The 23,625-nt window shown below is 51.9% G+C and overlaps 1 protein-coding gene across 2 annotated transcripts in view; it reads left to right on the forward strand.

Moving 5' to 3' along the window:
* The window catches only part of LOC119973154 (protein SSUH2 homolog), a 95,407-nt gene that overhangs the window by 60,584 nt on the left and 11,198 nt on the right, over positions 1-23,625 (forward strand). For both annotated transcript variants that reach the window (XM_038810771.1, XM_038810772.1), the window contains exons 6-8: positions 13,427-13,548; positions 14,366-14,428; positions 16,672-16,754. In XM_038810771.1, coding sequence (XP_038666699.1) covers positions 13,427-13,548; positions 14,366-14,428; positions 16,672-16,754 — 268 coding nt within the window. The remainder of the gene's footprint in view (positions 1-13,426; positions 13,549-14,365; positions 14,429-16,671; positions 16,755-23,625) is intronic.

Here is a 23,625-nt window from a genome sequence, read left to right on the forward strand (position 1 = left end):
CACCTTTTGAAGGTGGCGTCGGTCAGTGCTGGTTTGAACCTATGGTTGTTGCAGATGGGAGCCCTGTTCGACATTTTGGTCAGGCCAAGTTGCTGCCGCAGTTGGTTCCAGGATTGGAGGGTGGCTGTCACCACTGGGCTGCTGGAGTGTTTTTTGGGTGGGGATGGGAGTGCTGCCGTGGCGAGGGCCCGGAGGGAGGTTCCCATGCAGGAGGCCTCCTCCGCACGCACCCACTCAGCTTCTGGCTCCTGGATCCATCCCCTTACTCGCTCGGCTGTTGCTGCCCAGTGGTAGAATTGTAGATTCGGGAGGGCTAACCCTCCCCTGGTTTTTGTTTTTTGTAAGACCTTCTTTGGGATCCTAGCATTTTTACCCCCCCATACGAACGCCATGATGAGTTTGTCCAGCGCTTTGAAAAAGGCCTTGGGGATGTAGATCGGAATGGATCTAAACAGGAAGAGGAACCTGGGCAGTACGTTCATTTTGATCGTCTGAACTCTCCCCGCGAGGGAGAGCGGGAGTGTGTTCCATCTTTGCAGGTCCTTTTTAACTTCCTCCGTCAGGCTGGTGAGGTTCCATTTGTGGATCCCTTTCCAGTCATGGGCTATTTGGATCCCCAGGTAGCGGAATTTATGTCGGGCTTGTTTGAACGGCAGCCCCTTTAGTGCTGCCCCCCCCCCCCCCCCCCCCCCCCCCCCCCCTTGCGGGTGTAATGGGAAGATCTCACTTTTGCTCATGTTGAGTTTGTAGCCCGAGAAGGCTCCAAACTCTTTCAGGAGCGCGATGATTCCGTCCATGCTGCTTTGTGGGTCCGAGATATAGAGGAGCAGATCATCCGCATAGAGTGAGACTCTGTGCTCTCTACCTCCCCTTCGGATCCCCCTCCAATTTTTTGCTGCCCTGAGCGCGATTGCTAGCGGTTCGATTGCTAGTGCGAACAGCAGCGGGGACAGTGGGCATCCTTGTCTGGTGCCCCTGTGCAGCTGGAAGTATTGGGAGTTGGTATTGTTGGTCTGTACACTCGCCATGGGAGCGTTGTACAGGAGCTTTACCCAAGCTGTGAACCCTGTTCCAAGCCCGAACCGCTCCAGTACCTCTATGAGGTATATCCATTCGACTCTGTCGAAGGCCTTTTCTGCGTCTAGGGAGACGATCACCTCTTGTGTTCTCTCCCCGGAGGGGGTCATTATCACGTTCAGCAGGCGCCTGATGTTCGCGGTCAGCTGTCTACCTTTGACAAAGCCCGTCTGGTCCTCTGTGACCACCTCAGGTACACAGTCTTCTAGCCTTTTGGCTAGGATTTTGGCCAGTATTTTGGCGTCTGCATTCAGCAGAGATATGGGTCTGTATGACCCACATTCCGTTGGGTCTTTGTCTTTCTTAGGTATCAGCGAGATTGAGGCCTGTGCTAACGTGGGTGGCAACGTGCCCCTAGCTAGCGAGTCTGTGAACATCTCCCGCATGTGCGGGGCCAGCGCTGTCGCAAATTTTTTGTAGAAGTCCGCCGGGAATCCGTCCGGTCCCGGCGCCTTCCCCGCCTGCATGGAGCTAATGCTCTCCATGATCTCTCCCAGTGCTAGTGGTGCTTCCAGATCCCGTTTTCTGCCCTCTCCCACAACTGGTATGTTCAGTCCGTCAAGAAACCGGTTCATCCCAGCCTTCCCCGTTGGGGGCTCTGAGGTGTACAGCTCTTGGTAGAAGGCCTTGAAGGTTTTGTTAATCTTCTCTGGTTCTGTTTCCAACGTGCCTCTGGTATCTCTGATTTGCGCAATTTCTCTGCTGGCTGCCTGCTTTCTCAGCTGGTGGGCCAACAGGCGGCTGGCTTTGTCTCCGTGTTCGTATAGGGCCCCGCGTGCCTGGCGGAGTTGGTGTACTGCTTTCCTGGTGGAGAGCAGGTCAAAGTTCCTTTGTAATTCTTTTCTCTCCGCCAGGAGTTCTACAGTCGGGGCCTCGGAGTATTTATGGTCTACCTCCAGTATGGAGTCGACCAGCTTCTGCCTAGCCACCCTTTCCTCCCTATCTCTTTGCGCTTTGTAGGCTATGATTTCCCCTCTTAGTACGGCCTTAAGCGCTTCCCAGAACGTGGAGGGTGAGACCTCCCCGTTTTGGTTGATCTCAGTGTACTCCGCTATGGCCTGCGCTATCCTTTCGCTGAAGGCCTTGTCAGCTAGTAAGGCACCGTCCAACCTCCATTTGGGGCGCTGGGCCCTTCCCGTCTCTAGCCGCACATCCATGTAGTGTGGAGCGTGGTCTGATATCACAATTGCGGAGTATTCCACCTTGTCTATCTCTGGAAGCACCGTTTTCCCCACCACAAAGAAGTCAATTCTGGTGTACACGTTGTGTACTGGGGAGAAGAAAGAGAATTCTTTCTCCCCCGGGTGGGCGAATCTCCAGGGGTCTACTGCTCCCATCTGCTCCATATAGTGGCTGAGTTCCCTTGCCATGTTTGAGGTTTTCCCCGTTCTGGGGTTTGATCTGTCCGTCGTTGGGTCCTGTACACAGTTGAAGTCCCCCCCCATGATTAGTCGGTGCGTCGCTATGTCCGGGATTTCTGCCATGGTCTTTTGGATGAAGCTCGTGTCGTCCCAGTTGGGCGCGTACACGTTAACTAGAACTACCGGCGCCCCATCCAGGGCCCCGCTGACCATGACATACCGTCCCCCTGGGTCCGTAACCGTCTTTGTCGCCCTAAACATTGTCCTCTTGCCAATCAGGATCGCCACCCCCCTGGCCCTTGCCCCATAACAGGAATGATAGGTTTGTCCCACCCAGCCCTTTCTTACCCGCAGTTGGTCCTGCTCCCTCAAGTGCGTCTCTTGGAGGAAGACTATGTCGGCCCTCATGTTTCTAAGGTGGGTGAGGACTCTAGATCTCTTCACTGGGCCGTTAAGTCCCCTTACGTTCCAGGTGACTATTCTGGTGGGGGGCTTCTGCCCCCTTGCTCCTGTGGGGTTAACCATATTTGTCCGGTGGACGCGCCCCTGCCCTCTGGGGTTTCCCTATGTTAGGGGGCCGTCCAGGATGTCCACTATCACTGCTCTCCCCATGCGGTCGGGTCCCTGCGCTCCGGGGTTCCCCCTTGTCCCGGGGACACCCGCCATGGCCGTCCACTTTGTGTCCGCCACGCGGGTAGTCCCCTGCACTCCGGGGGGCCCCTTCACCCACAGACCGTACTGGGTGGGTGCTTGCAGCAGTTCCCTGTTTCGAGCCCTTGTCTGTGGCACTTTGTGGCCCTATTCCCTTACTGGCCTCTTTTGTCCCTTCGTCCCTGCGTTTCCCCTCCCTGGTCTCTCGCCCCCCGGGTGCCCCCCCCCCCCCCGCTCTATCCCTTTCGGGGATACCCCTGTGTACCCCTCCATTGCCCCTCTCTCCCCCATTCCTGTCCCCATTTGCTCTCCCACCTTTGATGGGTGATCCCCCCCCTCCCCTGCCTGGCGCCTTCCCCCCTGTTGGGGGTGCGCTGCGGCCCTGCTCTGTTGCGCGCCCCCTTCGCTAGCTTTCCTGCTAGCACGGTGGCTCCCCTCTCGGAGGTTGCTGTCCCGCTTCCCCTCTCCCCTCTCCAGTACTCCCGTTCCCTCGTGCCGGGGCCTGGCCTCCCACCTGGAGCGGGCCCTAGGGCATTGGGTTGTTTTCCGTTCTGGGTGTTTCTGCCAGGGGGGAGGGGGCTGGCTTTGCCTCGCCCCTCCCCACCCCCCCGTCGGCATGACGTGTCTCCTTGCCATGGGCCCCTCGTCCCTACTTCCCATGGCGTTTTTCCAGCCCGTGCTCCTCGACGAATCTATTCGCCTCGGCAGGGGCTGTAAAGAAATATTCCTTGTGTTGGTATGTGACCCAGAGTTTTGCTGGGTACAGCATACCAAAACGTACTTTGTTCTTATAGAGAGCTGCTTTCGCTCTGTTGAACTCCGCCCGTCTCTTAGCTATGTCCGCTCCAAAATCCTCGTAGATTCGGATGGCGTGCCCGTCCCAATTGCAGGCTCTATTCTCCTTGGCCCAGCGCAGGATTGTCTCCCTATCCCGGTACCGGTGCAGTCTGGCTATAACTGCTCTCGGTTTTTCCCCTTCCTTGGGCTTCGGGCGCAGTGACCGATGAGCTCTGTCCATTTCCGGTGGGGTGGGAAAAGTTTCCCGCCCCACTAAGGAGCCCAGCATCGCAGCCACGAATGTTGTGGGATTTCTACCCTCTATCCCCTCTGGCAGGCCCACTATCTTGATATTTTGCCTTCTCGAGCTGATCTCCTGGTCGTCTACCCTGCCCTTCAGGCTCCCCTGTGTTGCACTCAGTTTCACCATTCCCCTCTCCAGGGATATGACCCGGTCGCTCGCGTCAGTCGCTGCCTTCTCCAGCTCTTTAATGGTTGCCCCCTGGGCTTCCAGTATCTTCCCTTGGGCTTCCAGTATCTTCCCTTGGGCATCCACTTTCTTCTCCAATCTGGTCAGAACCTGCTGCACCCCTGACATGGCCCTGGTCACTGCTGCCTGTGCTGCGGCCTCTGCGTCTGCTCTTAACTCTGCCTTGAATGCCTGCAGCTGCTCCCTCACCACCTCGGCAAAGGCTTCCTTCCAGTTCACGCCCCCCTCTAACCCCAGGGGAGAGGTTGCCCGCCCGTCCAGCTCTTCTGGATGCGGCGAAGCATCCTTCCCGCCGCTTCGCGTGTTGACTCGTTCGCCCGAGCTGGCTTTCCCTTTGCCCAGTCTACTTCCGGTGCCCCCTTTCTCTTGGCTCCTTTCTGGCACTTTTTTCTCCCCCTTCCCCTTCATCTTTTCTTCTCTCCTTGTTCTTCTTTTTCCCCCTTTTCCGCACCCTATTTTTATTTTATTTATTATTATATATCTATATATGTATATATATATATATATATATATATATTTTTTTTTTTTTAAATTTATTTCCCCTACCCCTTTTCTCTTTACCAGTTTTCTTTTGGGAAGAACAGAAATACAAGTCTCTTTTTTCTTTTTTCCCCACTCAACCAGGAGAGAGAGTCCCTTTGTCTTTGCCACGTGGTGGTCACAGCAGTTGGGGGGGGGGGGGGGGGGGAGGGGCGAGTGGGCCGGTGGTCGCTGCTGGTTGGGGGGGGGGGGTCCCCGCTGCGGGCTGGGGGGGGGGGGGGGGTTGTGTCCCCGCTGCTGGCTGGGGGGGGGGGGGGTTGTGTCCCCGCTGCTGGCTGGGGGGGGGGGGGGTTGTGTCCCCGCTGCTGGCTGGGGGGGGGGGGGGGTTGTGTCCCCGCTGCTGGCTGGGGGGGGGGGGGTTGTGTCCCCGCTGCTGGCTGGGGGGGGGGGGGGTTGTGTCCCCGCTGCTGGCTGGGGGGGGGGGGTCCCCGCTGCTGGCTGGGGGGGGGGGGGGTCCCCGCTGCTGGCTGGGGGGGGGGGGGAAGAGAAGAGGGGCCGCCGCCGCCGCACCGCTCCTGGCCCGCGGGGGGGGGGGGGGGGGGGGGAGAGAAGAGGGGCCGCCGCACCGCTCCTGGCCCGCGTGGGGGGGGGGGGGGGGGGGAGAGAAGAGGGGCCGCCGCCGCCGCACCGCTCCTGGCCCGCGTGGGGGGTGGGGGGGAAGAGAAGAGGGGCCGCCGCCGCCGCACCGCTCCTGGCCCGCGTGGGGGGGGGGGGGGGGGGAGAGAAGAGGGGCCGCCGCCGCCGCACCGCTCCTGGGTCGCGTGGGGGGGGGGAGAGAAGAGGGGCCGCCGCCGCACCGCTCCTGGCCCGCGTGGGGGGGGGGGGGGGAGGGAGAGGGGATGGACCTGCTGCTGTTGGGCCCCCCTGTCGCCGCTCCGGCTCCTCCGCTCCGGCTCCTCCGCTCCCGCTCCGGCTCCTCGGCTCCTCCGCTCCGGCTCCTCGGCTCCGGCTCCTCGGCTCCCGCTCCGGCTCCTCGGCTCCTCCGCTCCGGCTCCTCGGCTCCTCCGCTCCGGCTCCTCGGCTCCTCCGCCCCGGCTCCTCGGCTCCTCCGCCCCGGCTCCTCGGCTCCTCCGCTCCGGCTCCTCGGCTCCTCCGCTCCGGCTCCTCGGCTCCTCCGCTCCGGCTCCTCGGCTCCTCGGCTCCCGCTCCGGCTCCTCCGCCGGCGCTCCTCCTCCGCCGTCCGGCCTGTCGGGGGGGGGGGGGGGGGGCTGTTCCTCCTGCTGTCCACCGCTTGCGGGAGCCCCTCTCCCTGCGACCTCCTCGCTCGCCGCCCGGAAGTCAAGTCAGTTTATTGTTTTATTAATGGTCAGCTAACATTCAAAAATATTGTTGTGGTTTAGCAATCCAGGGTACATTTGGGGAAAAGTGTAAGTTGGTTCCTGCACTACATCTACACTTCTTGCAATAATTACTGCGCCGTTGCCTTTTTCCCCTATTAGATTTTCCCCCAATCCGGTGGTGGCCCCCTCCCTGAGAATTTGCAAACAGTTCCGGCAGCATTTCAAACTCCTTTCCCTGTCTTCGCTAGCCCCTATTTGCAATAATTGCCTTTTCCCACCAGCTGGTTTGGATTCGACATTCAAAGCTTGGCAGGTGAAGAGTCCGGAGTGGTTTGGGGCCCATTTCGTGGACGGGAGGTTTGTCAGACTCAGGAGGTAGTTGAGCAATTCCAACTGCTTAATTCCAGTCTTTGTAGTATTTCATGATTTTTCGGATAAAGTTTTTCCTTTCTTTCCTTTGACATCCCCCTATCCCTGATGTAGAGGATTCTATCTCGGGCTATTTAGCGTGGCCAATCCACCTATCCTGAACATCTTTTGGGTTGTGTGGGTGAGACCGAATGTGCAAACTCCACACGGACAGTGACCTGGGGCCGGGATCAAACCTTGTTCCTCGGTGCCGTGAGGCAGCAGTGCTAACCACTGTGCCGCCATGTCGCCCTCTCGGTGGGAGGGGGTGTTCCCATTCTTAATGGTGAAGTACAGAGTAAGGCCCTTCATAGGGTCAACTCCAAGTCTTCATGTGCTTGGCTGAGCCTGATTCAGTTTAAGGTTTTGCACAGGACAGACTTGACCAGAGCAAGGATGAGTGGGCTCTTTCCTGGTGTTGAGGGTAGGTGTGAGCACTAATCCTTTATGCCAGCTAACCATACGCATATGTTCTGGTCCGGTCCTGTCCAAAACTAATAGGCTTCTGGGCTTCATTCTTTAACACCATGTCGGAGATTCTCCATGTAGTTTTGGATCCATGTCCATGGTGGCCATATTTGAGCTGTCAGATTCACCTGTGATACAGTCTGGGGTGAAGGCGGATGTCTTTGCCTTTGCCTCGTTAATAGCCCGGAGGCAAATTTTGCTTGTTTGGAGGTCTCCCACTCGGTCCAGCGCCTCTGCTTGGCTGGATAACTCAATGTAATTTCTGCATTTGGAGAAGGTCAAGTGCACCATCGGGGGTCGGTGGAGAGGTTCTATCTAAGATGGCAACCATTTATTTCCTTGTTTCAGGAGTTAGTCACTGTCAGTTGTTCGGGGATTTACGTTAGTTTTGGTATTTAAGTTTATTAGGTATTGTGTGTTGTCCCTTTTTTTGATTGTGATGTTTTGCCTATTTTTCAGTTTGATTGTTTCAAGTTATATTGGTTGTTATGGAATTTTTTTTCATAAACATTTTAAAAAAAGAAAACCCTGTAGATTGGAAAGATCTTCAATGCAACTGTTGACCTTTGCTGAATTGGCTGACCTCAGTAGTAGAGCAGTAATTGACCTTAATGCCAGTGGATCAAAAAATTAAAAAGTGGCAATACGCTCTCCTCGCGCTGTTACTAATTGTTGAGGCGTACCTTGTCAGCAAGCTATTCATCTGCAGGGACTTCATTATTGTTAATAACGGTCACTTGAATAAACAAATGGAAAGGGACCAGTACCGGGGAGGAACTGTAACTGTAATGTCGCCACAGTCCTAGAGGACCATGGGCTGCTCTTCCCAGTGAGAGCTGACTGGTGGTGATTTAACCTGTGGGCCACCACATCTCAAGCGAGGGGCAAGGTTGAGAAGGCAGGGCCTTCATGAATAACTTCAGCTGGTATTGAGCCCATGCAGTTGGCATCGCTCCACATCATGAACCAGCCAACTGAACTAACCAACTCATGCAATCGGGAAGGGACTAATACCTAAAGTAAAGGCTGGTGTACTTGAATCTGTCAGAATAAATTTGCTAAAGTGCTGCTGCAGCTTGTGTAAGCAAATAGCCTTGAGTCGAATGGTGAGTTTATATGTTTAAAATGGAAAAGGTTGCCTATCTGTTGGTTTCATTTGTTGTGTAATCTGCGGTGTTTACTCTAGAGAGGAGATCATCTCAGGATTGTTTCTCGTGCACATTAATTACCGCATTTGTCTGCATAACTGTCCCTGCTCTTCAAAGGACATCCTTCGGGATGTTTTTAAAACCTCGTACTTCATTTTTGGCTGTTTAAAAGTTATGATCATGAGCACTGCTTTTACTTCTGCCTTGGACCTTTTCAGCATTCCTGGTGAAGGATGGGGAACATTGGACCCGGGTTTTTGGCTGCAATATATGCTGCAGTCAAATAGCCTGTTCAACTAGCCTATTGCTACTAATTTTCTGGACCATGGTTTGTACCACATAAGCACAGCCCCATTAGACTTATTGGGCTGAATTCTCAGCTTTGCGAGTCAGAAGCACAAATTGCGAACTGGCGGTGAATCATGCGAAATAGAAAAATCAAGGTTTGCGTCCAGTGCTAATTCTGACAGCATTGTGCGGCCCCTCGCTGGCGGCGATATCAAATGTTTGCGCCCGTGCCCGCGGGTCAATGCAAAATCGTCATTTGCATGGATTTTAATATCATTAGCGGGTTTGACACAGTATGCTCCCTTCCATGATGCTCCGCCCCTCTTAGACGAAGTCACGTGTGTGCGCGTTGGTGCAAGTATTTACAAGCGGGGCCTGAACGCCATGGCGGTTAAGGGGGAGTGAAAAGATTTTTTTAAAAAATATTTTTATTCTCCTCCTCTTTCACATTTTCTCCCAAATTTACACCCATCAACAATAAACAATAATCAGTAACGAATGTAATGTCAATCCCCATATCAACAACAACAATCCCATCCTTCCACCAACCCGCAAACAACTGTCCGCATGTTAACATAAACAAATAACAAAAAGGAAACAGGAATCAACCATAGTCACCATTAACACATACAGTTCCCCCCCCCCTCCCCCCCCCCCCCCCCAACGAATGTTCGATGTTATCCAATTCTTGAAAGTGCTTAATGAATAATGCCCATGAATTGTAGAACCCCTCCACCCTTCCTCTCAGTTCAAACTTAATCTTCTCAAGAGTCAAGAATTCCAACAGGTCCCCCCGCCACGCCAGGGCACAGGGTGGAGAGGTTGATCTCCATCCCAACCTATCTGCCTTCGGGTGATCAATGAGGCGAAGGCTACAGCATCTGCCTCCGTACCCGTTTCCAATCCCGGCTGGTCCGGCACCCCGAATATGGCCTCCAGTGGGCACGGATCCAGTTTCACATGCACCACTTTAGAGATTACCCTAAAAACGTCCTTCCAGTAATCCTCCAGCTTTGACAGGACAAAAACATATGAACGTGATTTGCGCCCCCCCCCCGCCTGCAATGTTCACTCATATCTTCTACCCCCTCAAAGAACTGGCTCATTCTCGCCCACGTGGGGTGTGCTCGATATACCACCATCAGCTGTATCAGCCCCAACCTCGCACACGAGGTGGAGGCGTTCACTCTCTGGAGCATCTCACACCAGAACTCCTCCTCCATACCCTCTCCCAACTCTTCCTCCCACTTGAGGGGGAGCGAAAAGATAAGAAAACTTTAAAAAACTTTGCAAAATTGTCGGGCTTGCTGGGGTGTTGGGGGGGGGGGGGGGGTGCTGCCTGGGCTGGGGGTGCAGCTGGGAGCAACTTGGTACCAGATCCGTGGACCCAGGGTGTCTCCCTCAGAATTGGGATGGCCTGGCTCAGACCACCATTGCTGCAATATGTGGTTTTAACTCACCCCTTTGGTGCTACTTACAGGCCCCTGGCTGCTCACACTGCTGTCTGCTCACTGTTTTCCTGTAAATGTTCAGAGAGCCTCTGTCATCTGGGAACTCCCGAGGCCACCCCTCTGGAAACCGTCATGCCCCAGCTGAATCATCAACAGGATGGGTATGGCCAAGCTCAATCACTGGCTCACCAGCTGTTGGCACTCCTCAGAAGTGTGGCCCAACTGCACGGGAAGCAAGGGAATAGCAGAACTCCCCCCAAACAAAGGACACATGCACAGTGGCCTTTGACACCATCCCTGGCAAACTGCTCTTCTCAGGGCAGAGGCCTCACCAGTGACACCATCAGCTAGCCCATTATGTCTGCATCGATCCACGAGGCCTTATACCCATAACCCCATATCCCAACCAGCACATCCCAGGACACTAAGGGGGTCGCCCCTGGGCTGTGCGGGCAAGGGTATCAGCACCCGTGGTTCCAACATGCCACCCCTGTGTATACCCATACCAGAGGCAACTTCAGCTTCTGCCTGTCCATTCTCCTAACACCTCGAGGACAGGTAATATGGTGACGGTCACTTTAACTCTCACTGACCGTGGCGGCCTCTGGCCGCACAGCTAATAGTTAATTGGAAATGTTAGTATTGTATTTTACAGCTCTCAAATTGATTCCTGTGGGTAGACATGCCATGTCGCAGTCGGGTATTACTGCCTAGCATCCCAATTAGACTGTGAGGCCTGGACACTGGAGGCTTCAAAACCGCAGGGAACAGCAGCCAACAATCAAACACCCAGGAGCTGGGCCGCAGCATTGAGGATACTCCTGTGACCAGAGGCTGGGTGTGCTGATTTGGAGGGGGGCGGGTCTTGAGCCCGGTCCCAGTGCTGTTCCCGGCGGGGGTCTGGAGTTCGCGTCTGTGGCCGGGGGTGCATACGCAGGTTGGGGTCCCCCAGCACAACTGGCTCATTGGATTGCACCCTGAGAGAAGGCACAGAATGTAAGAGTGGGACAGACTTGGGGAATTTGAGGGTCCCGGGATGGAAGCCATAACTGATCGTCGGTCTTTCAAATTCTCCAATTCCTTACGGATATCACATTATGGATGATATCTGTAGTAATCTGCACATCTGTATATACACAAGGGGTTAATGTAAATACACTACAACTAAGTAATCACTAGAGGGGGCAGTAGAGAGGTATAAAATAGACAGACGACAGCCAGGATCTCACTCTTCACAGGAATGGCAGCTAGTGAGGAGGACACAGACAGACAGCTCACATGTAACATCTAGTATAAGCTCTGGAGAGAGAATGAACTTACTCAATAATCCATCTGCTTCAACTGGAAGACTATGAGCTTTATTCGGACATAAGAAATAATATAATATCGTGGACCCCACAGCAGCTATCCTCATGGTAGGGGTGGCAGTCCAAGTGACCAGATGCTGGGAGAAGTCGGTGGCTGCAGCGTTGGCAGAGGCTTGAGGTGGCAGCCCATGTGCAGAGGCCCACCCCACACTCTGAGCACCCGGCTACCCATCAATCCAGGGAAGGACCCAGAGGGGGAAGTCGTCAACAGCCCAAGGTGTACAGGCGTCTCTGTTCATTCGAAGGGATGTCAGACAGCATGTGCTGCAGGAGGCTCCATCTCAACAAGGGGATGGTGCGGCACTTGTGCCATGTCTTTGTGGACTTGGCACCACATGGAGAAGGAGACGACCCGCTCCCATGGCCGTCAAGGTAACCACAGCCCTGAACTGTTACGCCTTGAGTTAATACTCAGGGCTCAAGCAGGGACTTTTGCAACTTATTCCAGCCAACATCCCACAAGTGCATCTGTGAAATCATAGATGCCCTGTTTGCCCGGGCAGCCGACTACATAAACTTTGACCTGGACCAGGCCCATCAAGATGCCAGGGCAGGATTCTCTGCCATCGCCGGGATTCCCCAGGTCTAGGGGGTAATAGATAGTACGCATGTCACCTTGCATGCACCGAGCAGTATGGGAGCGCCCTTCATTAACAGGAAGGGGTTCCACTCCTGAATGTCGAATTCATGCATGTGTGTGCACGCTTCCTTGGGAATGTGCACAACAGCTACATCCTGGGCAGTCGGAGATCTCAGGCAACTTCGAGGGACACCCCAAGCTGCCGGTTGGCTCTTGGGGAATAAAGTTTTCCCGCTTAGGACCTGGATAATGATGCCAGTGCTGAGGCTAGTGACCGATGCAGAGACCCGATATTACGAGGCCCATGTGGCCACCCGGGCTGACATTGAGTGGTGCATCGGACTGTTTAAAGTGCGGTTCTGTTCCTTCACCACTTTAGTGGTGCACCGCAGTACACCCCACGGTGGGTCGCCTGTTTGTGGTGGCCTGCTCTGTCCTCCACAACCTGGCACAGCAGCGGAGCGACGTCTTGGAGGAGGAACATGCGGCCTTGTCAGAGGAGGATGACCAGGATGAGCCGGACCAGGAGGGGCTGGAGGATATGCCCAGGGAAAATCCGCGGGAGTAGCCAGAGGATAGAGGACAGGCGGCTATGGCAAGGGTTCGGCATGCCCGGAGGGCCAGAGAGCCAGGGCCCTCATCCTTACCCACTTCTCATAGGATGTGGCTTTGCCCATCTTCTCACCCCCTCCTCCCTTCCCACCCACTGCCTCCCCCCCCTCCCACCCACTGCCCCCCCCCCCACCCCCACCACTCATTCCCCCCACCTTCCCGGTCCATTCCGCACCCCCCACCTAATTATTTACATCAGCATGGCTCCTGAGGTTTCCCATGGCGAATACGAAGTGAGTTAGCATGAAGAGGGGAAAGGCAAAAGATGTTGAGGTGCCTGAGTCAACACTAAAGGTCTATAAAGGGCCATTGGATGAGTGGGGGCATGAGTTGCATGGCGCTATAAGGGTAGTTCAGTGGGCAAAAGCTGGCATGGGGATGAGGGAGCCATGGGAGGTGGTTCAGATGCAGAGGTTGGCATAGGGGTATGGGAGTCCATTGGGGTGTTGGGGCGTTTGTGGACATGAAGTGGCATGGATGAGGCATCGGGGATTTTTTAGGGAGGTGAGTAGTGAAGGCTGAAGGGCTATTTATTGTTTTTTTGCTTTTTGTTTTCAATCTTTTAGACAGCGTACGGTGATAAGCCTTCTGCCAGGCTTGCCTCCACACCTAGCAGCCTCAGCAATCATCCAGGGATGGTGGTTCAACTTCTAATCCAGCCCCCTCCCCCTGCCAGACTGAAAGTCCCAAATTCTGGGCCTCTTTCTCCCAGGTTAGATTCACAGACTCAGGAGGGACAATCCGGGCCCGATGTATACAATCCTCTCCTGGAATAAAATAACTGAAAATGCAAACACCAGGGAGATGTCTCGTATACACCAATCTCCTGGACCCTGATGTAAAGAGTGACATGGTTAAAGCAACAAGGGCAACTCTTCGTAAACTGGGGTTACAATATACGGTTTTTTCTCCCTCTCTCTTTTTTTAGATCAGATCATTGACAACTATGGCTATCCCCCTCCCCCTCCCTGGGAAGTTGCAGTTGATGTACCAAAAATGTTTGAGAAAAACAAAAAGAAGGTCAAGGTGCCTCACACTGCATCTGTAAAGGTATGTCAACTTGGAACAGAGGTCAGACACAGCTGGGGCTGAATGTCCCGGCAAACATCATCCCTGGGGCTAGGCCAAGTTAAAGATGACTTGTACTGTAACATGTAGGATGGAGGCCGCCATATGGAGAATTAATCCCCTGACTCCAAAGTTGCGATGGGAACTTAGACAAATGGCACTCATGGGCAACGACTTGTTATTTTACTCTGGTTGCAGGCAGACAGTCTGGCACTGATTAAGACATTGAAGACTACAGGGGAACTGAGAGAAAGGTTCACTTTATACTTTAAAAAGGTTTCTGATTGTAGTACTTCCTCAGTGGTATTTTAATTGAACTGTATGCTCTTTAATGGAATTATACATCAGGAATAATATAACAAAGACTGCTAAAACTATCTCCCATTTTACACAATCAAATTAGCTCACTGGTATCACTACCTTTCATTTTGAAGCTAGTGATGGGAGATTGGCCTCCATTTATGAAGTGCTAAAAAGCTAACAATTAAAAATCTTAATTTATCCAAGTGTGAACAGAGATAGTGAGCAGTATTTAATCCAGGTGAACAGGGGTCTCGTTCACCAGCTGGAGAGCTGATGAGGGCCCCACATTGCCGTCTTTGGAGAAGGCCCATATATTAACACTTAAGTGACCGCGGCAGGCCATCCTCGGCGGCAGAAATCCTGACCCACCAAAGTTGTTGGCCAGAGGCTGGCAGCTGTCTTTTGCCAGCGGGAGTGGTGCCAGCTGCCAGCAATGTAGCCACCAGAGGCCCAGGATCAGTGAGGGGACACTCACTTTGGTTGTGATTTCTTTCAGGGGTGTCACAGATGCATGGCCATGGGTAAAGTCCCGTGCAATAAGTGTCTTCAAACAGGACGGGTAAGTAAACAAAGAGAAAGTCACATTTATATTGAACTTTTCACAACCTCAGAGCATCCATAAGACCAGAAGACATAGAAGTAGAAGTCGGCTATTCAGCCCATCAGGTCTGCTCTGCCAGTCAACGAGATAATGACTAATCTGATGTGACAATCCTCTTTCCCACCTTATACCCATGACCCTCAATTCCCTTCCTGATTTTTTTTAAATTCCAGATTTGTTTAATTGAATACTCATTCCACCATCTGCTGTGGGGGGATTCGAACCCGCATCCTCAGAGCATTACCCTGGATCTCTGGATTATTAGTCCAGTGACGAAGCACTTCTCAATGAGCAACCTTTTAAAGTGTCATCAATGAGGCAGTTAATTGAGAAGAGCAGTTAAGCTCTTTTGAAGATCTGGGTCAGAATCATTCTGCAAGGAGGCCATTTGGTCCATCAAGCCAATCTAGAGCAACCAGTCAGTCCTATTTCCCCCACTCTATCGCTGAAGCCCTGCAAGTTTATTTCCTTCAAGTGCCTATCCAATTTCCTTTTGAATCATTAATCATCTACCACTTCCACCACCGTCATGAGCAGTGAGTTCCAGGTCATTACCACAATCCTTGCATTCCCCCTGCATCTCTTACCCAAAACATTAAATCTGTGTTCCCCTCATCCTTGTACCATCACCTAATGGGAGCGGCTTTTCTTTATCTACCTTATCCTTGCACACCTCTAACAAATTTCCCCTCAATCCTATGCTCCAAGGAGAACAACCCTAGCTTCTCAACCTAACCTTGTCATTAAGATCACTTCCCGATGACAGCACGGTGGCGCAGTGGGTTAGCACTGTGACCTCACGGCAGCGAGGTCCCAGGTTCAATTCTGGCTCTGGGTCACTGTCCGTGTGGGATTTGCACATTCTCCCCGTGTTTGTGTGGGTTTCACACCCACAACCCAAAAATGTGCAAGTAGGTGGATTGGCCACGCTAAATTGCCCTTAATTGGAAAAAATGAATTGGGTACTCTAAATTTTTTTTTTAATTTAAAATTTTTAAAAAATCACCTCCCAAATCTGGAACCATTTTGGTAAATCTCTGCACCCTCTCAAGGAGTCTTGAGGATTGAGGTATTATTGTTGTTTAAGACACTGGGAGAACTCTTATTTGAATATTGTCATCGGAACCTTATTTTTTTAACCACCTGGAAAGGTGGGCGGGGACACACCTTAACCATCTCACCTGAAAGATGGGACCTCTGAAAGTGCCGAACACTCTCAATACTGCATTCAAATGTCAGTGAAATTGTGTGCTCAAACTCTGTAGTGGAGTTAGAATCCATCAACCAACCATCTCACTCAGTGAGGAGCATGACTATGTTGCCCCTTGCCATTGGACAGGAGCACAGCTTGGCAACATCCACTCAGCAGCCTGCAATTTTACCAAAACCACTAACTTAGAAAGACAAGCACCACACGTGTAATTTTGGATGAAAGTGTATGTGTGTTCCTAGATGTATAATGAGGATTGAATTCAGGTTTAACTCTTGGAGAAATAGCCTGCAGGCACTCACAGTCAAAGTTTCTCTATGTAAATGGTCAAAGTAATAAAGGGTGCTGGGCATCTCTTGCACTATACCCAACAATAAACAGCAATTTCAATGCTAATGGATGATTGAAACCCTCAAAATATACTTGATAGCCTTACCCCACCATTAAAAGGTGGGCTGTCTTGTGAGTGCCTAAGGTGCTCCCGCATTTTAGGTGAAAGGCCACTTGATGTCAATAGGACCCAAATTGTCATTTTTAAATAGGACCTGGTGATGGCTAAGAGGCCCAGCAAAGCTAAGTCTTGAATTATTTTTCTGGGCACTGGAAGAGCAGGAATGCACCTCCAAGCCCCACAAAATAATCTGGGCCACTGATCCATGATTGTCACTCTCCATCCTGGTGACAGAAACCTCCTACTTTCCTCTGCTGAATCTGGCAATCTGTGTTGCAGTGGCTATATGGTGTCCTGCAGCCTGCCTGGTCAATGTACAGGAGGCCTCCACCTCAAAATCACGATGGATGGGTGAGGAGCTCACTCCGCCACCCAATGATCCCAACAGACCCGGGTTTGAGAGAGGGAGCAATTCCCCTGAATCCAGAGAGCAGTTCTGTTTTAAACAGAGTTGTACCCACAGATTGATGTCCGAACGATGTATGAGGCAGCAATTTTGTGAAATATATAAAGTAACACTGAGCCATTTTGCAACTACAGATGAAATGCTGGATTTGTTCTGGTAAAGGCTTTCGACTTGGTGATGAAAGATGTAATCATTGTATGGGCAGTGGGATTCAAAGGTAAGCGCGTTGGGTCCTAAGAATGTAATGGCAAACCCCATAGAGTTTGCTGTTACTTGTACATTAAATTTGTTTGATTGCATATAACACTGGTGATTCTTTCTGTCTGTTAAAATTGCTGAAATACTGCATCAGCGTTGTACTGCTTATGATGACCCTTTTTCATCTTGTGGCCAAATGTGCAATCAATCACGTCACATTCTGGCAATCTAGTTTCTGTAGTGAGACCCTCAGAAACAGCAGCTACAGGATTCTCTGTCAGCAGGATCCACCACTTCACCAGCAGCGCAACCACGCCCCAACGGCGTGGAGGCAGCCACAATGGGGAACTCCATTGGCAGGCTACGGGAATGGAGAATTCCGCTGCCGGTGGGGGAGCACCGTGCCAGAACATGAGGCTGGCAGGGCGGAGAATCCTGTCCCAGATCTCTGGCAGCCTGAGCTGCACAACACCTAGAAAATATAGTGAAATTTGACCAGTAAGAATTCTTACTGAGACCCAATATGCTCCCATGTTGTGTTCAGCTCTGGATAGTACAATATTCTGCACCTAGTAATTGTGCTACATTTGGATGGGAGAGATTAATATAGTGGTAGCCCCATTCACCATCTGCAACCCGACCTGTTCACCTGCGCTTGCTGGCAGAGTTTCTCTTCCAATAACCTTTGGGTGTCATCTGAGACTGTGGTATCCAGACTAAACCCACATTCAGATCTGTACCATCAGCTTTTATTGCTCTCCAATTAAAGGAGACTAGAGTGTACTAGAGTGTACCGACTAGGATGGAAAGTTATACTGACCCCTATACAATGAGTAAAGGATCCTATTAAAATAGAACTAATTTCCCATGGCTTTCTCCCGATCCCATGACCTACCGATGGCGACTGCCTGCAGCAATGTGATGGACATTAGTGTGTGAAGAAGGCACAAACCCTTGCCCCTTGCCCCCTCCACAGCTTGTTTTCCGGCGGCAGAAGCGGATCTTCCGGCTCCGTCAATGCCTGCGGCGTGTTGCGTGGCCCACCCGTCCCACCGTCGGGGATTTTGCCACGAGGGGTCGCCATCGGTAGGATTGGAAGATCCTGCCGGCGGAAAGAACTCGGTAATCCCACTCCCGGTGCTGCAATGTGCTCAAGCAGAAATTGCCAAGTGCAACAAAATCTTGGAATAATAAAGCATATGCAGCTTTACTAGAAATAAAATATATTGGGCGCGATCATCCCAAAAAGGAACAAAAGCTAGTGAGCGCATTTAGCCGCGTGTTTCCCTCACTTTGAATAAGGGACCTGAACCGGGAACGTGCGGCGAAGGCCACACATTGTCCCGTTTTTTACAATCGGGAGCTACGCGCACCGGAATTCCCCATTGTAGCGAGAAATCGGGTTACCATTTTTAAATGGCATCCCGATCTCCGAAAAGAATCCTCAACTTCGCCCCCCTTCCCAAAAGCAACATGGAAGGGGAGGGGATGGCCCCTTGTTCCCCCCTCCACTGAGCAACCCCGGCCCAATCGCATGCGTGCAAAAATTGCCAGCTTGGCATCCTGGCAGTGCCAACCTGCCAGTGTGCCTGGCAGTGCCACCTGGGTTCCAGCCTGGCACTGTCCAGGTGGCAGCAGCAGTGCCAGGGAACCACCCAGCCCAAAAGGCATGCAGCCAGGGGTCTCCGATCCCCTTGGAGATCCCCACGAGTGCCATTACATCTGGTCCCCATTTGTGGGGACCAGTACCATACAGCGCTCACCCAAGGTCCCCAAGGCAAAGGAATTGAATCCCAAAACCTCAGGTATCTCGGGAATCTGCACAATCGGGTAAGGCTTACTGCCTCGCTCTAATATGCAGATTTGCCAGAAAGTGATTCCGTCCATTGCAATGTCTCACGAGATTGTGTTGAATCTCATGAGGCGTTGTGAGCCGGATAGATCACGGGAGGGAGGGGGGGGGGGGTTCCTGGCTTTCACCGACCACGCTACACCGCGACAAGCTGTTCTTCCGGTGCAGCGTGCCCGCAGGATCGCGCCCACCGTGAAGCCAACTGAGATACAATTAATAATATTAGTACTATGCCTCAAACTATTTGTTTACTGGAATTAATTCAGTGTTGCATAAACAAGCTGAGAATATAGAATCCCTACATGTAGAAGGAGGCCATTGGGCCCATCAAGTCTGCATCGACCCTCCAAAAGAGCACCTCATCCAGGGCCATGCTCCAGCCCTATCCCTATCCATCCTTTGACAGCATGGGACAATTTAGCATGGCGAATCCACCTAACCTGCCTGTCTTTGGACTGTGGGGGCAAACCGGAGCACCCGGAGGAAACCCACACAGACACGGGGAGACTGAGCAAATTCCACACAGTCACCCAAAGCCGGAATTGAGCCCAGGTTCCTGGAGCTATGAGGCAACAGTACTAACCACTGTGCCACCGGCTAATCAAGGGAAAACAACAGAATATAGCAAGCTGGTTACAAAACTTAAAACAGCTAGACAGTAGGGATTAAGAATGGTCACTCAGATTGGCGAATGGTAGGATCTGATGTTCGACATGGATCAGTGCTGGGATCACTGTTGGTTACTGTGGTGGTATGAATGTGAGCACTGCCATTGGTGCAGACCATTGGTTTCCCATTGGCTCTGGCTGGTCATGTGCCTCTCGTCCGATTGGCTGGGACTAGTCATGTGACTGCTCACCAATTGGTCGAGAGGCCAGTAGGCCCCGCCTCCAAGGCGGGGTATAAGTACCCAGAGTTCCCGGCGGTCGGCCTTTCTCTGTAGTCGACCACCGGGCTAACAACTAGCTGATTAAAGCCACAGTTTGGATCTTCATCGTGTCTCGAGTCCAATTGATGGTACATCAGTCACCATTTACCTAACCAATTTGGACTTTGGGTTCAGAAGTACAATTTCAAAATTTGTGGATGACGCTAAATTGAGGGGTGGAGTTAACACAGAGGAGAACTTCAAAATACAGGAAGACATTAACAAATTTGCAGATTACGCATGTAATTGGCAAATTAATTTAGTACAGGGAATGCGAGGTGATGCATTCTGGTTGGAATAAGGAGGCCATAAAGTGCTCGGAAATTAAGTGTGTAAATGGGTTGCAGGTTCAGAGCATTTGGGACGGTACACAACTAAAGTAGAAGCACAGGCAGATTTTTAATCAGTTAAAGGAATCAAGGGTTATGGGAATAAGGCAGGAAAGTGGAGTTGACGATTATCGTATCAGATGAGTCATGGTCTCATTGAATGGTGGAGCAGACTCAATGGGCCGAACAGCCTATTTTTGCTCCCCCGTCTTATGGTCGCAGATTTATAAAGTCATAAAAAGCAACAAAGCACAGAAGGTTCATTCCTAGAAGGCCAGATTTGAAAAACAGAGAAGTGTTAAATCTCCATACAGACTGGGTTGGACTACACACTTTGGTCAGAAATGTCCGTCCCCCCCCAATTCGGTGGGTTTTCCGGCAGCAGAGGCGGCACGTCATTGTCCCAACAAAGTCAATGGCGTTCTGTATAGCTTGCCCGCCCTGCCACCGGGGAACCTGCCGCAAAGAGGCTACCTTCGGCGGGTCAGGGAAATCCCACTCCGGCGGGAAGGACCAGAAATATTCCACCTTTCGTGTACTGTGCACAGTTCTGGTCTTCATATTATAGAAAGGGCATACATGCAGTCGAGAAGGCACAAGGAAGATTTACTAGAATGATGGCTGAACTTAGAGATTATATACACAATGGAAAAATTGAACAAGCCAGAGCTCATCTCCCTAGAAATATGATTGAAGAGTGACCTGATAGAGGTCTCCAAGTATTTTAAAGTGTTTGACGTGTTTGATAGGGTAGATGGAAAGAAGACATTTCCATTTGTGGACAAGACCAGAATTAGTAGCTGTTGTATGTTCAGTAGTTCCCACAAGAGGTAATGAGTCTTGTGTAGTGAACATTAATAACCCATAACTATGCAAATATATACAGGGTATAGCCCAAGCTATAAGCTAACTCCATGCTTTTTTCTGCATAGGTCCCTACCCAGTCCACAACTCTCTCGTCTCAGGTCATATGTCTGTTTAAATCACACTGTGGACAGTGCTGTTGCCCAGTTCCGCATTATGCCAGATACCCTTATACTACAGTGGCCATAAATATGATATACTCTCCAATAAATGCTCTCCAGCAAATTCAGGAGAAACGTCTTTTCCACAAACTGGTTAAAAATTAGAACTCAGGCTTCCAGTGGCGGCCATGTAGTGAGTCGAGAAGAAGGGAGCTGTTGGAGCAAGAAATAATTTGTGCGCCACAGGTAAAGATGGCGGAGGGTGAAGGGTCAGCCCTACCTGCCCAGTGGTCAACCGAGCAGCTGGTGGACTTCTTAAATGTGAGCTTCAGCCGGCAGAGGAGGGAAGCCCAGGAAGACCTGGCCAAGGCGATGGAACCACTAAAAACAGGAATTGATCAGATGGAACAGAGGCGAGAGACCCAGGGCCAGGCCATTCGGAAAGTGGACGAGGTGGTGGGGGAACACGAGGAGCAGCTGGAGAAGGAGAAGGATCTGGAGAACCACTCCCGGAGACAAAACTTAAGAATCGCGAGGAAGCCTGAAGGCAGCGAGGGAGCGGACACTGGCTCGTATATAGCCAAGATCTGGAGAAGCTCATGGGAATGGGGGCCTACGGCCCGCCCCTGAAGGTTAACTGGGTGTATAGGGTGCTGATGAGGATGCCTCAGGCGAATGTGCTGTCGAGGGCAATGGTGGTGCAGCTCCATCGATTCCTCGATAAGGAGGAAATATTGCGGTGGGCATGGCAGACGAGGAGGTGCACCTGGGGAAGCAATGAGCTCCGGGTGTACCAGGACCTGGGCGCGAACCTGGCAAAGGGGAGATATTGGTTTACTCTGCCTTTTTGTTACTGCTTTCTGTTTGTTGGTTGTTGGAGAACTTCTCTCCTTTGAGATGTTTTGTTGGGTTCTGTGGTGGGATGTTTGGAGAGCGTGGAGGTGAATGCACCTTTTTACTTACTTCATTGTTCGTGTTATGCAGGTATGCAAGCGAGGGGGAGGGGAATCAGTGGGGGGAGGGGGGTATGTGGCTCAGGCACCTTGCATGGGGGCTGCCAGGCTAGCTGGGCGGGCGAGTTAACGGGGAGGGTTGGCTACTGTAGTAGAGGGGGAGGGAGGAGGGGGCAGCTGCTGACAATGATGTGGTTGCTGTGGCGCAGCAAGAAAGGGAGTGGTGGCGGTGGGTATCCAAGAGTGGGCCTGGAGGGTCGTGTAACACATGCTGGGGGCTGGCCCAAGAAAAGATATAGTTGATTAGCAGGTTAGTCACATGGAATGTGAGAGTATTGAATCCAGTCAAGAGACTTCCGGTGGTGGCCATGGAGGAGTAGGTTGCACATTTGATAGCTCCCGCCTGTGTAGGAGAAGCTGGTGGACCTGGCGAACAGGTCCAGAAGGCAAAATTTGAGAATCGTCCGCCTCCCTGAAGGCAGTGAGAGATCGGATGCGAGGGCCTATGTGACAAACATGTTGGAGAAGTTGATGGGGGCTGAGGCTTTCTCTTGGCCCCTGGAACTGGATCAAGCGCACAGAGACCTCGCGAAGAAGCCCTGAGCGAAGAAGCCGCCGAGGGCGATGGTGGTACGTTTACACCAATTCCTGGACAAGGAACATGTTCTACGGTGGGCCAAGAAAGAGCGGAACAGCAAGTGGGAGAATTGTGAGCTGCGCATTTATTAAGACCTGGGCGCGGATTTGGCGAAGAGACGAGCTGAGTTTAATCGGGCAAAAACAGCCCTCTTTAAGAAGGGTGTGAAGTTCAGGATGTTGTACCCAGCCCATCTGTAGGTCACATATGAGGAACAGGATTTTTACTTCTAAACACCAGACGATGTATGGACTTTATTCAAGTGAAAAAGACTGGAGGTGAACTAAAGACACTGAATCCTTGGAGAGTATTGTAGTGCCGATTTGTTGAAAATCACTTTTGTGCTGGTCTGAATAAGTAGTGTTATGGGCAATAAGGGGCTGTTTCGATGGCTAAAGTTAAATTTGTCTTACTAGGAGCTGTTTGGAGGGGGGGTGGTTTCTGTGGTTGTTTTTTTCAATGTTTTTTCTGATGTTTGTTTACTGGGGAATGTAATGCTTTGAATATGTTTGTCCAAGTGGGGGGAGAGGGGAGAGAACAATGGAGCTATCATGTCAGCTTAGTCAGCCGACTTACGGAAGCACAGTGAGGGGTGGGGGGGGGGGCGAGCTGGAGCTTCATATGGGGGGTTGGGTTTCTAGTGCTGTTACCAGGGGGGCGGGGGCGGGGGCGGGGGGCCGACCAGGCTGATTACATAGAACGTTAGAGGTTTGAATGGGCCGGTCAAGAGGGCTCGTGTGTTTGCGCTTTTGAGGGGGCTGAAGGCGGATGTGGCAATGCTACAAGATACACACCTAAAGGCTATAGACCAGACTAGATTGAGAAAGGGGTGGGTTGGCCAAGTATTCCTCTCAGGGCTGGACTCAAAGACCAGGGGGTAGCGATCTTGATCAATAAACGAGTGGCATTTGAGGCAGGGAGAATCGTGCCAGACATGGGGGTAGATACATTATGGTAAGTGGGAAGCTGGAGGGGGTGCGGGTGGTACTCGTGAACGTATATGCTCTGAATTGGGACGATGTGGAATTTATGAGGTGGGTGTTATGTAAGATCCCAGATTAAGAGTCACATAACTTGATCATGGGGGGATATTTTAATACAGTAATTGATCCGGAATTGGACTGGTTAAAATCCAGGACAGGGAGGATGCCTGCCGTGGCAAAGGAATTGAAGGGGTTTATGGAACAGATGGGGGGGAGTAGACCCATGGAGGTTTGCACGGCCAA

Source organism: Scyliorhinus canicula, chromosome 11, assembly GCF_902713615.1.
Source record: "Scyliorhinus canicula chromosome 11, sScyCan1.1, whole genome shotgun sequence".
Lineage (NCBI taxonomy): Eukaryota > Metazoa > Chordata > Chondrichthyes > Carcharhiniformes > Scyliorhinidae > Scyliorhinus > Scyliorhinus canicula.